Source organism: Capricornis sumatraensis, chromosome 15 (genome assembly GCF_032405125.1).
Source record: "Capricornis sumatraensis isolate serow.1 chromosome 15, serow.2, whole genome shotgun sequence".
Lineage (NCBI taxonomy): Eukaryota > Metazoa > Chordata > Mammalia > Artiodactyla > Bovidae > Capricornis > Capricornis sumatraensis.
The window spans coordinates 57288294-57303648 of record NC_091083.1 but is presented as its reverse complement, the minus strand read 5'-3'; the positions used below and the strand labels follow the sequence as shown (position 1 = coordinate 57303648).

Genomic DNA, 15355 nt, shown 5'->3' with positions numbered 1-15355 from the left:
GATGCAGGTGCCGCCCTCCCACAGGACAACACGGGTGACTACTCCTAGCCCTGTGGCCATCGCAAGGTGCCCACTGCAGTTATGCTGGGGCCCTGGGCACTGGGGCATCCTGGAGATGCTGGGGAATCTGAGCCAGGCCTTCATGACCTGGGTTCTGGCCTCCGGCAGACTCCTCAGAGCTGGCAGCTGTGTCTCAGAACTCCCTCTGCCCCACTGCTCCTCAGGAGAGGAGTTGCAGAGGTGCAGGGCAGACACCGCCAACAACACTGGGGCCCTGGGAGGCCAGCTGTCTCCTGGGCATTGACCCCCAGGCCCCAGAGTCTGCTTCCTCCCAGACAGACTAGTGAGCGGGTCCATCCCACCCCCCGCACACTGGGAGACCAGCCCGTCTGCTGCAAGGTTCAGCTTAATGCCCAGCACCATCCTGCACCTCTCCTTGCCACCTGACCAAGGCCCCAAGCCCTGGAGTAGGAGAGTCCTCATGCCCTCCAGCCCAGGAACTATCCAGGCTGGAGGGAAAGAAAGGAGCGGTGGCAGGAGGTGTCCACAAAGGCAGTACGTGGTGGCTAATTATGATAATGAATTCAATGTCAGGATGCTTCCCTGGCAGGAGTTGCCATGGAGACAAGCATCTTGAGTAGTTGGTCCCCAGCCCCAGACTCCAGAGGCTGTGATGGGGGTCAGGCAAGGGGGCGGGGCAGGCAGGCACAGCGGACCTTGCTCACCACCTGGAGAGTGAGCATCAGCCAAAACCACCACAGCCCAGATGCACGGCCGCACCTGCACCACCCAGAGCACCCAGTCTACCAGCAGCCACGGCGGGGCTTGGGGGTGGGGCTGGCCCCAGCCCTGCAGGATCCGAAGCAGCAGAAGAGACCCAAGGTTGGCCCACCCCCAAAGGTTGTCCCCGACACCCAGACTCCCCCCTCTCCAAAGACTGAGTCAAAAGGTAGCTGGGATTACTCACCTCTTTCTACATATTTAATGAGATAGGCATACGTGCTCAATCATGTCTGACCCTGTGTGACCCCATGGACTATAGCTCGCCAGGCTCCTCTGTCCATGGGATTCTCCAGGCAAGAATACCGGAGTGGGTTGCCATGCCCTCCTCCAGGGGGTGTTCCTGACCCAGGGATCAAACCTGCGTCTCTTATGTCTCCTGCACTGGCAGGCGGGTTCTTTACCACAAGCGCCCCCTGGGAAGCCCTTAATGAGATAACCCTCTCATAAGCAGGTGGCAGGGTTGGGAGGAAAAATAGTCGTGTTGCTATCGCTCATTTGCTCGCCCCCAGGCCCCAGAGCTGGGAGAGGAGGGTGGGAAGGGGTCACTGACATTGAGCCCCACCCCCAGGCTGGAATCCACAGCATGTCTGCTATGCTCCAGGCACTCAACAACTGACAGATGAGGAAGGTGTGAGTCCATCTTACAGATGAGAGCACAGAGAGAGCACAGAGGCTGTGAAGCTGCTCACTGCCGCCGTGGGAGCCAAGCCTGAGCTCCCCTTCCACTGGTGGGGGGTCCCCAGAATCGTTCATTCTGTTAAGACTGTGCCTCCCTGGGGGCCAGGTGACCCAGGAGCCAGGAGAGGCCGGGGGAGGGGGAGCCACCAGTGTGAGGTCCCTGGGGAACCTCCCGCTGCCTCGTCCTTCAGGACTGCAGCCGGCGCCGCAGCCTGGAATCTAATTTCACTGCCTAATAAACTGCTCTGCCTCCAGGATCCACTGCCACGTCCAATCTCTGGGAGCGACAGGAAGCCTGGATTCCTGACAGCTGTTCAAGGTGCAAAGCAGATGCAGGGAACCACTCGTTATCCTGCCAGGGTTGGAGGGAGCTGGAGGTTCCACGCAGACCTCTTCCGTGGAGCCCGGGCCACCAATGGGGCAGCACCCAGCCCACTGCAGCCCAGGAGAACAGAAGGCACTTGGAAGCACCACCTGAGCCTAAGGCCATGAGGGTGAAGGAGGTGGGCACTGGGAGCCTTGCAAACAGCATGAGCTCAATCAGCTGACAGGCCCCGACCCAGGAATCTCAGACCCTGGGAAGGTCTGGCTTCAGACTCAGCCTTCAAGGCCTCTACAAATGACCTTGGCCTCCCTTGTCCTGGCCCCCAACGCCTTCCCCTGCTCCCTGCTGGACCAGAGGTCTCTCCACATCCACAGCAACCCCCACATCCAGCCCTCTCTCTCCCAACACGCAGGAAGGCATGCTCAGGGGACCCCTTATGATCCACTGGCCAGTACCTCGGATGGCCCTTGTCCTCCAAAGCCTCAGCCACAGGGTGAATCTGGTGAACGTCCGGTCCTACCCTTCCCAAGCATTGTCCCCTGACCACGTACCAGTCAGAAGCCCCAGATTCCAAGGGACCCCCCCAGTACCCCCAAAAGAGTAGACATCTGTGGTGAAGCCCCAGGGGCTCCGGGAGCTACAGGAAGGGCTGTCCCCTGGGGCCAGGCCAGACAGGAAGACCCCTGGGGCCCTGGCAGGAAACCCACTGGCTCAGCACCCATGGAGGCCACTTCCCCAGCCCACCCATCTCGTCCCCAAAATGGCCGCTCCACACGGGACTACTCTCCACTAGTCACCTGTCCACATCCAGACCCAGCACTAGACAAAGGCCCACCTGAGTGCCCTCCTCCATCCCACGTCAAACAGGTTTTGGGGTATTTTATGTTTGTGTGTTTATTTTAGCCACACAGCATGCAGGATCTTAGTTCCCTGCGTAGGGGTTGAACCCATGCCCCCTGCAGTGGAAGCTTTCAATCCTAACCACTGGACAGCCTTGGAATTTCCCCTCCATCCCCCATCAGAGTTCACTCGCCGCCAGCCTGCACACATGGATGGGTCCCCTCATCATCCCCAGCCTCCTTAGACACAACAGTGCCCACCAGGCTCACAGCCCCCATCAGGGGTCCTCCCTGCCAAGACCCCATGTCAGGCCTGCTCCACCAGACTCTTCCTCCAATGTGTCCTGACTGCAACCCACCTCTCTGTTCCCCATTCCCAGCACCCGACACCCCACCAAGACACCTGGAGGAGTGCCCATCTCCTCCTGGCAGCTCCCCTGCTCCAGGGCCTTTGCACGCTTTCCTCCACTGCCTGGCACTCTCTGCTGCATGCCCAGTGCAGGGCTACTCCCTCCTCATGCCCAGGTGCCGTGCTCAGCATCACCTTCTGTAAGAGGCTCCCACCTCCCTCCAGTTTCTCTCCTGGCGCCCCCAATCATCCTGGTGCTGGCTCTCCTCACCTGCTCTGCTCATCCGTTCCCTCAGTGTGCAGCCAGAACCCACACACGGGGTGGGCCCACATCCTGACAAAGAGCAAGGTCAGCTCTAGCCCACAGCCTCCATCAGACAAGGCTCGATAGTGCAGACCTGCCAGTTTGGGAGCAGGGAGGCAAGAAGGGGCCACAGACAGAGGCCCAATGGACCCAGAGGCTTCTGAAGGCAGAGGGTGGGGGTCATGGGACCAGGAGAGTACGGCACACCCCACGGAGCCTGACCACACCTGAGTTCACAGGTGGCAAACGCATTCATTAAAAACACAGGAAATGTTTGCGTGTGTTCACACAGAGCCATGAACTCAAGTGTTCACAGCAGCTCCAGACACCCCAAACTGAGGGGGATGCCCCACAGGTCATCAGCAGATGCACAGTGGGCAGCTGGCCCCTCTGCAGTGGAACATGCTTGGCCTTTAAGGGGCGCAAAGCACTGACCCAGGTCACAACCTGGATGAACCTTAACACATGACACTCAGTGAAGGAAGCCAGATGCAAAAGTCACACAGTATGTGATCCGCTCCCAAGAAATGTCCAGAACAGGAGCTGCGGCCCCAGGGGCTGGAGGTGGGGAGACAGACTGGATGGGCTCGGGTGTCTTAGATGGGGACAAACATGTCCCAAGACCAGAGACAGCTGGTGGCTGCCCCTCACTGTGAACCCAAAAAACACCCCCAATTGGCCACTTTGGAGTGACTAATTGTACATTCTGTGAGTTTCACCTCGATTACAGAAGAAAGACGGGCAGGTTGTCAGGCTCTGAAGAAGCAGGTGAAGCCCCATCCACATGCTTGTGCCCGAGCCAGCCTTCTCACCTGGGCCTCAGCTTCCCTCTGAGAAAGTCTCAGACAGCCCACCCCTTCCCACACACTGCTTCCCGCACCCCTGCCAGCAGGGAACCTGACCCATCCTTAGAGGAAAGACACTGCTCTGAGGCCTCTGGGGGCAAGAAGGGCCCCAGCCTCCCCTAGAGAAGCCTCAGCACCCACTCGCAGGGAGCAGGCAGCCACTAGCTGGTTGATTTCCCCAGTCGTGGGAGAGGGTCCCCTCCAGGTGTGTTTTCTTCCATAGTCTTCACTGAGTTCTGTCCTCGTAAGGCCCGGACTCCCCTAGGCCCGGCTCACTCTGCGGGCCCCATCTGGAGGTGTGCCCCCAGGCCTGACACACACTCCCCCAGCACAGGCACCTTTGGGGAACTGTCCTGATCAGGCAGTCAGCATGACTGACTCTGGCCCCTACAGGTCCCACAGCCCCACCACGTGGAAGCCTGGGCAGGAGTGGGATGGGGAGGGGTCCCCCAAGGGCACACTGCAGTGGACAGGTTACTGGGCTCAGAACACAGGGCAGACACCAGCTTTTGGGGGAGAGGGGCTCCCCCAATGAGGGGGTCAGTTTGGACTACACCCCTGGTATCCAACATCCCCTTTGTGAGCACAGGAGCCACTCAGGGCTCAGGGCACCCCACCCAGTGTCCTCCTGACTCAGGATCTCTCACAGAGTCACCCCCCGCCCACTGCCCCCAGGTTGACGAGATGGCCAGGCTTGCTCCCCCAGACTCTTCCTGGAGACCCTCCAAGCAGCTCTCAGGCTGGTCCCCCCACCACACTCCCACAGCTCCCAGCTCACTAATCCTTTACAGACACCCCCAGTGCCCTCTCAGCCTTCACTTCATGCCTCCAGCAACAGAGGGCTCACCCTCGGGCAGGACCTCACTTTAACAAGCCCCCTCCTGGGCCAGTCCTGGTCCTGACCCCAGGGCCCCTCCCCAGGCCAGAACCCAGAGCCACCAAGGGCACAGGGTAAGGGATTGGGGACAGGGTCACCTTTTCCCCCGCTCCAGAGAGATGGGGAGCCTTGATGACAGAGACAAAGTCCAACATTTGGCCAACTGAGGCTTGTCTGACTCCATGGGTAAATCCCCACTGCGCACGGTCAGCATGGAGGAGGGTGACAGAGTCTGAATCTGATCTCCTTTGAGAAACACAGATGCTCGGAAACAGATCAGGAATGACAAACGCGCCTCCTCGGGTTTTCTGCATCTTCTCCGTCTCCTACAGCAGACGTGTGCAGTATTCAGAATCAGAAAGGATAATGCACCATAACCAAGTGTTTCTCTAAGAGGCCACCAGCCCCCTCTCTCAGACCACGCGGTGCTGTCTGCCCACTGCATGGCCTGAAACACTGGGTTTTCATCCAGAAGATATTAATTCAGCTCTCAGCTAATTAAACTGCAGATTGGAGAGAACCATTTGGAGAACGTTAACCAAGGAGGAAAGAGCCCTCTAAGCACAAACAGCTGAATCTGGAGACAGAAGCAAGTGGTCCAGACAAAGCGTGGCCATGCGTCTGCCTCAGGAGCCCCTTCCCCGCGACAGCCACTCGTGGACAAAGCCCTCACTCTCCATGGTCCTGCACGGAGTTCACAGGGAGAAACGGCCAAGGGTTCCTGATCAGGACCATGGCCAGCGCCCTGTCCGGCCCTCCAGTCACACAGGACCCAGCCTCCCATCCCGACCCTAACCACCCCCCCACACACACAACCAGAGGCTGAGCTCTAAACGCTCCCACTCCTTGTTCCTCCAGTGAAAGTCAGAAACCCTGCATCAGACTGGCTGGAAGGCCGTCCCAGTACTGCCAGTACATCCTACATCAAGGCTCCGTCTCCCCCGTGGATATGGCCCAGCAGGACTGCCAGTCCTTCAGGGCCCTGCTTGCAGGAACAGAAACAGATCGCCAGGTGCTTGCCCAGGCTCCCCCAACTTCCACACCCCTCATGGCCCCACTTCCTCCCCCAAAGCCTGGGATCCCAGGAGAAACTGGCCTTTTTCCTCAGACAAACCCTTCAAGTATTTTTCCAAGTGTTAAATGGAAAAGCAAACTCAAGAGTTCTAAGCTCTCTAGCTGGGCCAAGACTGAGGCTCCAAGGAGGGAAGGGGGCCAGACAGGACCTAGAGGAGGAAGGGGCCTGGGTAGGGGCCGCACGCAGCAGACTGCCACGAACAGCCTGGGAGCTGAGATCTGCCACCACCGCGGATGGCCAAGGGATCGCTAAGGACAGTTTCCAACAACTCCTCATAGGACTTTCTGGAGTAAACATGTTCTGCACAGTTACAAAATTATTCCAGGTAATCCAAAAAAATTAAAGAATTGTATTCAAGACAGCAGGCAGAGCCTAAGAACACTCAGATCTGAGTACATCCTGAGGGTGAAGGTCAGACTCAGGGATGGAAGCTGGAACACACCCAACCTCCCATTTCAACTGAGTGAAGCCACCATGGCCTCTACAAGGAGCTGCTGGGAAAGGCCTGCCTGTCTGGTGTCCCCTTCCTTTGGCCAATCCCAGGTGCTGGGCAGTGGGACCAAGACTCTGGGCAGATGGTGGCCAAGGAGAAGTGAGAGTCCCCTCACAGGCAGACCTTCCTCAGACCAGGGGTCTCAGCATGTCCTTGGACCTGCTAGAGAAGCTGAGGGCCCTGCCCATCACCTGCCTGGCTGAGTGCTGGTGGCCCAACTCACCAGTATGTGGCCCTGGATCTGTTCATGAGACAGGCTCACCTGGGCTTGCACCCCAGTGTCATGACACCTGAAAAAGCCCTGTTCTCCCTCCAACGGGCACCATCCTGCCTGTTCCCAGGGGAACCCCTTTCCATGATAGAACACACACTTCCCACACCCAGGCCTTCACAACCGGGAACTCTGGGGCCTGCCACCCCCACAGGCTCTGACTGGGCTGCGGAGGAAGCCACCCAAACTCAGAGCAAATTGGGGGATGTGGGCTGCGGCTCTGCAGCAACCCCTCAGGAGGATCAAGGGTCCCACAGCCGACCCATCCAGGGGCTAGAGACCCATGTGTCCCCAACCCGGCTTCCTCCTGGATAAATGGAAAGCTTGGTGCCGCCCAACTTCAAACAACAGACTTCAGCCTCTAACTCCAGACCATTTATGTGCAAAACAGCCCCCGGACCACCTGCCTCCAACTCTCCCCAAGGCTGCCCTGATTCACGGGAGGATCAGACAGCCTTTAGAAATAGTCATCTCTCTGCCCCAGACCCCTCCCGCACACACCCACGTCATCAAGAGAGGTCTTGGGGCTCACCATCACCCCACCAGCTCTCAGGGAAGTGAGAACATTCACTGGGCAATGGCACCCCACAAAAGTGGAGGGAGGGGGGCAGCTTTGTCAAACCCTCCCCAACGTGGAAGGCGGAGTCCCCAGGGGACAATGTGGGACTGCAGGCCCCTCTTCTTCCCACCTCAGCTCTCACCAAACTGGCGCAGCCTTGCTGGCCGGGTGGGCTGCAGCCGGGAGGGCACAGGTGAGGCCTGTTTCCCGGGGCTACAGAGCTGTCAGAAAGCACAGCCGGGCACCTGGGGCAGTGCCAGCTGAAGGTGGGCTCTAAGTCACCATACAGCAGCTCATCGCCACACAGCCCACAGGGAAACCTGAAGTCCCCTTTATGGTCTGAGGTCTGTGGCTACAACCTGTCCACCGTGGTGCTTTTCAAACCAAAACCGTGTGGCTTCCTCGCTTGGAGGTACCAGGTGCTAGGACCACTTAGTGATGAAAGGAAGACCTCCCCCAGCACCTGGGCAGTGGCAGAACAAGCGAGGTCCTCTAGGGAATGGCCAGTTCGCCTGGACAAACACGCAGCGTCAGCCTGGGCCCTGGGTCTAATCGTGCAGCCATGTTCACAGCGGCCCTGAACCCCTGTCCAGACCAGCCTCTGGCCAACGGGACTGAGAACATGCTGGACTGGGCTAAGGGCGGCTGAGGGCGGACGGCCCAGAGTGCTGTCCCAGACGTGCCCACCTCCATCTGCCCGGAATTCCTCCTGCAGAGCAACTCATGATGCAGCCAGGACCCCGTGACCATCACACACGCCAGGCGCTGTGTTGAGTGATTCACAGGAGACAAGCCCAGAACCGTGTCCCCATGTCACAGACACAGACACGCAGGGCCCTGCTCCAGGAGCAGCTGTAGGGGCAGGATCCCTACCAGGCTTGCCTGGAGCCCCCACCCCCACTGCCCACCCACCTTCACCCACACATGTCCTCTGAACCATCACTGGTTATAACTTCAAGCTGCACCTAAGAGGGGTGTGGGGACGATGAGGTGACATCTGGTACTAATGCATGTGCCCACCCAGGAAAGAGCCTGCATTTATACTCAAGAATGTTTTCAGTGACCCGCCTACCAGCTAACCCAGCAGCACGGATTGTAGTAACGAGGTACTGGACACAGACCAATGTCCCTTACACGCTTCACCCCTGGAAGGGCAGCAGCTTCCAGTGACCCGCCCCCTGCCCCCCTCCCTGTCCTCCTCACAAGTCTTGGTATGGAGGCTCAGCCCTCCCCATGGTTTCCTCCACCTCCCCGGCCCTCAGCACCTCCCATGAAAGGCCTAGAGTACCCCTGGTCCCCTGGACACTGTTCCTTCTCCAGTAGGTTCAGAACCCCACTCCCAAGGGTAGGGGCAGCCTGGTGGGCTCACTAGGGGGGTACTCAGAAGGTAGTGTGAGCAACACCCAGGAGCAGAAGTGGCCTCTGCTTAGCCGGAGGGCTGGGATTAACAGAGTCTGAACATTCATTGACTGACTCAAACAAACGGGGGAAGACACCCCCTTAGACACTCCCTCCACCACTGAACTCAGTCTATGCTCTCAGAAATGACCCGGTCCTTCTACAGACACTCCAGGGTGAGGTGTTTTCAGGTGCGGTACCCATTCAAGGGTCCCCTCCTGCCTCAAGAATCTCCACAAAGCCAAGTTGTGAAGTTTGACTTGTACTGATTTCTAACAAAACAGAGGTCTTTCTTTGTTCTGATCTGTGAAACTGTCAAGAACAGAGCTTTCAACTGACTGTTACCTTGAAGACACAGACTGTCTGTGGGGCATCATGGCCCAGTGTAATTAGACACCATGATTAAAAAACATTTCATGGTTGTGGGAGGGAAATCCTACAAGGAGGCCTGAGGTCTCCAGACGGGCGGCCAGAGACAATCTGCCAAGCCCTGGTCTCCCTGGAAACCACAATCCTCCCACCTTCTCACCTTTGGGGAAATTTCCATAAGATTCTCCAACTCTCCAATCAATAGTCACTTCCTCCCCAGGACGGTAGGATAGTCTGGGAGCTGGAAGGAGCTGAGGACATGACCATTCAGACTCCAGCCTCCTCTCAAAGCAAAGCCCTGGTCACTCGCCCTGGGCCCACACTCATCCCCAAAGGCAGTCAGGGCGAGGAGAAGAGTGACTGGCCCGTGGGATCCAGCCTTGCCTACTGAGGACATACGGATGAGAAGGGGCAGCAGGCAGCCTGCACGTGACCAGACGTAGAGCCAACTGGGTTATCCAAGGCCATGCAGGAGACGAGTATATGGCCCCAAGGTCTCAGACCCTCATCCCACTGCCCCCAGCCACAGGCCCAAACTGTCGCAGGCCACCGGAGGTCTAGCTGACGCCATCTGAGGATAGAGGGGACTCGGTGTACCAGCCCAAGAGAAGGCAACTCACAGAAGTGAGCTAGTCAGATAAGCCCTGGTCTCCAGGGGTCAGTCCCTGTCCTGCATCACCAGCATTCTCCATCTGCCTATTTTAAACACCATTTCATTGGCAACTCCTAGTGGCTTTCGGACGTTGGAAGTTAGCCAATCTGCACCCCAGCTCTGGGCAGAGACTTCTTCTGGTGTGAGTGGGGCAACTCCGGAATTCTACCCCTTGCCTCAGTCTCCCCACCAGTGAAAATGGGGCCACAAAATGAGAAAAACCTGAGACCGGCAGACTGCAGGCCCACAAGATGTGTGGTTCCCCTCTCCTCCTAACTCAGGCCTCAAGCAGGTTCCCCACAACACCAGCCTGCCCGCCCAGGGGAAGGAGTCATGTGGGGAGGGGTCAGCCGGCCCAGGGACCGGTCTCCCTCCAGCCCAAGCAGAGGAAGGGACGTCAGGGCTGGGAGAGGCGGCCCGCCCTCCACCTGGTCTGAGATCCCTCCATACTCAGGGAAGCCTCCTGCCTTCAGAAGTGTTTCTGGGGCCGCTCCCAGGCAGAGGCAGTGATGGCCATAGCTCCGGGCCTAGAGGCACGTTCAAAGAGACAGCCCCTTCCGCAAAGGGTGGGAGAGAGGGGGACAGGACCTGGCCTGATGCCCACCAAGCCGGGGGGGCCACAAGGCAGCCGCCTCCTTCCCCTCCTCTGATGCTCAGAGGGTCCGGCACACCCCTGCCTTCCAGAAGCCAGGCTTTGGTGGCAAAAGGCAGAGGAAGGTGGCCTAGGAAGGCAACGCTGTCCACCCCACCACAATACTCCCTGCCCCCATGGCTCCCCCAGGCCCAGCACAGGAGGAGCTTGAACTGGCTTAATTAATGAATCAACAAACCAAACTGAGGAGTGTCGGTCCCTGCTGGGGGCGTGGGGGGAGGCTGGCAATGTGCACAGGGGAGGCCACACCCTCGGGGACCGGAATGAGGGCAGAAAAGGTCTCCTGAGACTGATGGCCTGGGCCCCAAGGATGGGCGGGGCCTAGGGACAGTGGTGGATTCCATGCTCAGGGACTGGGTGATGGCTGATGAACAAGAGAGGACAGAGATTTCGCTGTTCAGGGAGTATCCCGGGGCCAGGTGAGGGGAGGCCCCACACAGTTCACCTCCACAGTGCCTTGGGGCAGGGGCAGCTGGGCCCCTTTACTGCCTCGGAGCCCCCATGCGCTGCAGGCCCACTTGTCCTGACTTAGGGACACTTGAGAAGGAGGCAACAGAGACCCCACCCTGGGAGTGGCTGCCTGGACCCCAGCCCCACACACTATCCCTACAGCTTTGGAAGCAGGAAGCACAGACGGCTGACTGCTTCAGGCTGGGCATGGAGGGGCCAATAGAGGGGCCCTGGGAAGCCCTGCCAGCTGGGACCTTAGTGTCAAAGCACAGAAAACCCTCCAGTACCCCCACTGTAGGTCAAACAGAAGTGAGGGCACCGTGGGCTGTGTCCATGGATCAGAGGTCACCTCAGGCCAGGACCTGCCGGCCAGAGCTGGCCCCCAGGACCCCCTTGAGCCCCAGCCCAGCAGGAGAGAAGACGGGGCTCTTCCAAGGGTGAGGAGCACACCTGGGCACATCCGCCCAAGGGGATTACCAGGGTGGAGCCACCTCCCCAGGGTCGGCAGGGCTGATGCGGTGCCAGGGAAGCCTCTGGGGACTGCCCAGGAGGTCTCCAGGGCTGTGGTGACCCCCAGGACACCCACTCCTCAGCAGCTGGGCACTTCCCTCCCAGGGTCTTCTCTCCCTCCCACGGAGGGTCCATACAGAGCACACACTCACAGGCACAGCACACTGCGCCTGTTCTAGGTGGGCCCTCAGTTGGTCGGAGATGGTTTCCCAGAATCCACCCCTCACTCCCATCCCAAAATGCCTCTTCTCACAAAATGGCCGAGTCCCGGCCCCAGGCTGGCTGGGATGGGAGAGAGAGCCTGCAGGCTCAGAAGCCGTGCACGCCACCGGCATGGGTACACACACACACACACACACACACAGGCACAAACGCCACACACATGCAAACACCCATGTGCACACGCTGGCCCCTGGCCACCAGCCCTGCCTCAGGAGCCAGGAGCTCCCTGAACAGTGGGCCTGGGGACACTGGCAGCCCCTCCACAGCCAGGGCGGGTGGCCCCAGGATGGTGGCACCCCTTCTTCTGCGGGTCCGCTCTGCCAATGAGGGGGTCCAAAGACCAGAATGTGCACAGGGGCCTCAGGCATACACCTGCCCCTCCTGCTGCTGAGAGGGGTCAGGGCCGCGCTGCGCAGAGGGAGAGTGGGGGTGCAGGACAGCTCAGGGATGGGTGCAGGTCCACAGGACAGGACAGCCAGCTAGCTGCCCTGGGCCTAGGGCTGGGGAGGAGAGTAAGATTTGGACCCCTCCCCATTTCCGCGATCCAGGCGCTCAGCCTGGACCAAGAGCAAGCGGCTTGGGGGGATGGGGAACGGTAAGCCAGCCCCTCCCCCATTTCCCTTTCTTTGGGCAAACCCATCTAGAGGGGGCCCCTCAGGAGTCGAGATCCCGTGGCAGGACGGGCAGCGCTGCGCTTCCTCCCAGACCGGCCCTTTGTTCCGTACAGCGACCGTGGGGAGGGGCCTCTGGGGCTGAGGAGGGAAAGCTGGGGCGTTGCAAGGCTCCCCATCCTGCGGGGGAGGGGCTGATGCAACCCAACCAGGCCGCGGGCGGGCGGGCGGGGGAGGGGGACAGACGCCCCCGCCCGGACCTGAACGCCGGATCTTAGAACTCCTTTCAACCGTATGTCTCCAAAATCGCTCTCCGACCTCCGTCCCCCGCTTGAGCCAAGGGACCCCAGGCACACGGTGTGACCGACGCGGGCGCCCGGACACAGACGGAGGCCCTTGTCCCCTGCAGCTGCGCGCCCGCGGGCCACCAGCGGCCGATTGGCCTGGTGCCCCGCGACCCGCGCCCCGGCCCGGGTGGGCACTCACACGTAGGCGTGGTAGATGAACGCCCAGCCGCGCGGCCGCTCCAGCACGTTGTAGAGGAAATTTTGCAGCTTGCGGTAGAAGGCGTTGCGCTTGGGGGGCTTCCCAGCGCCCGCGCCACCCGCACGCGGCTTGCTCAGGATGCTGCCGCGCTTGGGGGCCTCGGAGCCGGCGATGAGCAACGCGCCGTCCCGGGTGGAGTCGGGCGCGCCTGGGTCCAGCCCCACGAAGCCCACCTTGAGCTTCTTCTCCCCGCTCGGGCCAGGGTACACGCCGCCGTTACGCGACTTCTGCACCATGGTGCCGGGCGGCGCCCGGGCGGGCGCGGGTTCAGCGAGGGCGGCGCGCGGGGGGCGGCGCGGGCCCGAGCCCAGGTCCCCGGCCCGGGAGCCGCATGGCCGAGGTGGCGGTGGCGGCGGCGGTGGCGGCGGTTCCGCGCTCCTGCCGGGCCTGGGCCGCGCGCGGGGACGTTGCGGCCACCTAGCTCCGCGCGCGCCTGGGCGCCTGGCCCGAGGCCGCGCCGGCTCCGCCCGCCGCCTCGCCCCGCCCCCCGTTAACTCCTGCGCCGCCGGGAAGGGAGGGGAGGGGAGGAGGGGGGAAAGAGACGAGGGAGGACCGGCCTGGGCCGCTGAGACCAGCCCTTCCCGCTCCTGCGGCCACGTGTGCCCTGACGAGGGAATCTGGACCCCTGGTCCCCTCTGGGAGGGCGGAACCAGGCAATCACACCGCCTGACCAGAGCCCCCAGCTCTCCCTGGCCCCAGCTGAATTTTAAACAGCTGACCTGGACTGGACACCTTGGAGCTGGGGAGACAGGAGCTCTTGCCAGGCTCTCTGTTATAAAGCCCAGTCCCCAAGGACCTTGTGCTCCTGGCCTCTAGATGAACCAGGCATTCCAACGGAAGCTGTAGACTCCAGGCCCTTGGGTGAGCAGGGAGGCATCTAGGACTGCCTTAGAGGTGGCCTGAACTGGGCCTTGGAGAGCAGATCCAGGAAGGCACACAGCATGGGAAAGGCTGGGTTTGCAGAGACCTCAGGGCAGGAAAAGGGGCGTTGACGGTCAGGAAAGTGAGGCCTGAGACACCCCGGGGGGCCTGGAAGCCCCCCAAGGGGCCTGGGCTTTGTTCTGTAGATTCCAGAGGGGCCTGTGGCAGGATCAGCAGTTGGAGAGTCAGCCCCAGGGCAAGACCTAGGCCTCAGGCCACTGGGGACATTGACGCCACAATCCAGGACAAAGGAGGGCAGGCTTGGGACACAGACAGCAGGGTGTCCCTTGGGAGGAGTTGGCAGAGTTGGCTTCCCCTAGCCTTGGATGTCCCAGGGAGTGGGGCAGTGTTGCTGGAAGACCAACGGGCTCACTCCTCAGCCCCCGAGGGTCCCCTGCACGCTCAGTGCTGCCAGCTTCTCACCAGTCCCCTGGGAGCCCGCTCTGCACACCTGGGATGTTGATGGCTGCACGTGGGCCTCCTGACCACATTCAGACTCCTCTTACATTCACTGGGCAGTGTGGGATCCACCAAGTGAACAGCCTGTTTAATAGTTGGTGCGTCTTCAACAGTAACTTGGGGCTCCTAAAACAGCAGGACCCCTGGGGCCAAGTCACCCGTGTTGTTTGCCCTTTGGGTTCCAAAACCAGTGGCTTGATTTTGGGGATTTTTTCACTTGGGCAGAAAACAAAATGGACAGTGCAGGCACAGTGCTAAGTCATCTAGAATGTGGAAGGGGGGACTGCAGCGCATGCCACGCACACATCCGTGCACACAAGTGCATGCCAGGGGCCACATTCCTGACCCCTACCTCCCTGCCTCTGTGCCTGGTCACTGGCTCTGACTGCCAGCATTAGGTGGGTTCACCCCCACTGAGCCCAGGATGAGGGAAGAGGAGGAGGACCTGGATTACAAAAGGGAGGAAGGGACCATTGCATCATGCATGCACTGGGTCTTCTCACCTGGGGGACACCAATGCTCAGTGCTCAGAAACCGGACGAAGCGTCTGTGACTCAAATCTGCATGCTCCATGAGGGCTGACCCAGCCCATCCTGTTGAGGGGAGGCCTCCCAGACCCTGAGGTTCCACCTGAGCTAGGCACAGTCCCTCCTGGGGCTGGATGGGAGAGCAGAGTGGGCTCATGGTTGGGGGGTTCACAGAGGTGCAGGTGCATCGAGACAGAAGCAAGCTTGGGCTCTGCGTCCAAGACCCTGGGCAGGAACAGAGGCCAGAGGGGCCCAGCTGCCTTCACCACCTCCTGGGGTGCTGAGCGGGAGCACCACCCTCCCAGCTGAAAGGGGACCAGGCTCAAGTGTAGGCCCGTGCTGCTCAAGTGCAGGCCCAGTGGTGTTGGTACCAACCGCTTCACCACATCTCTCGGAGCTCTGGAAGGTGAACCCTCTGTTGAGGTTTGAAAGCCTCTGCTTCTGCTGTTCAGGGCTCCTTCCTGTAATCATTTGTGCTTTCAGTTTTGAGTCTTGCACAAGTAGACTGCACGCTGTCCAGTGCTCCCAGCCCTGCCACCCAGACAAAACAGGTCATTGGAAACAGTCAGTTGGGGTGAATTTCATGCAGGCGACAAGAATTCCATTTATTTAAAAATAGATGGGAAAAGCTTTCAGGCTC

The 15355-nt window shown here is 60.2% G+C and overlaps 1 protein-coding gene across 5 annotated transcripts in view; it reads right to left on the bottom strand.

Moving 5' to 3' along the window:
* KCNQ2 (potassium voltage-gated channel subfamily Q member 2) overlaps positions 1 to 13044 on the bottom strand; it is a 42961-nt gene extending 29917 nt beyond the window's left edge. For all 5 annotated transcript variants that reach the window (XM_068987032.1, XM_068987031.1, XM_068987033.1 and 2 more), the window contains exon 1: positions 12749 to 13044. In XM_068987032.1, coding sequence (XP_068843133.1) covers positions 12749 to 13044 — 296 coding nt within the window. The remainder of the gene's footprint in view (positions 1 to 12748) is intronic.
* Positions 13045 to 15355: the final 2311 nt, after the last annotated feature.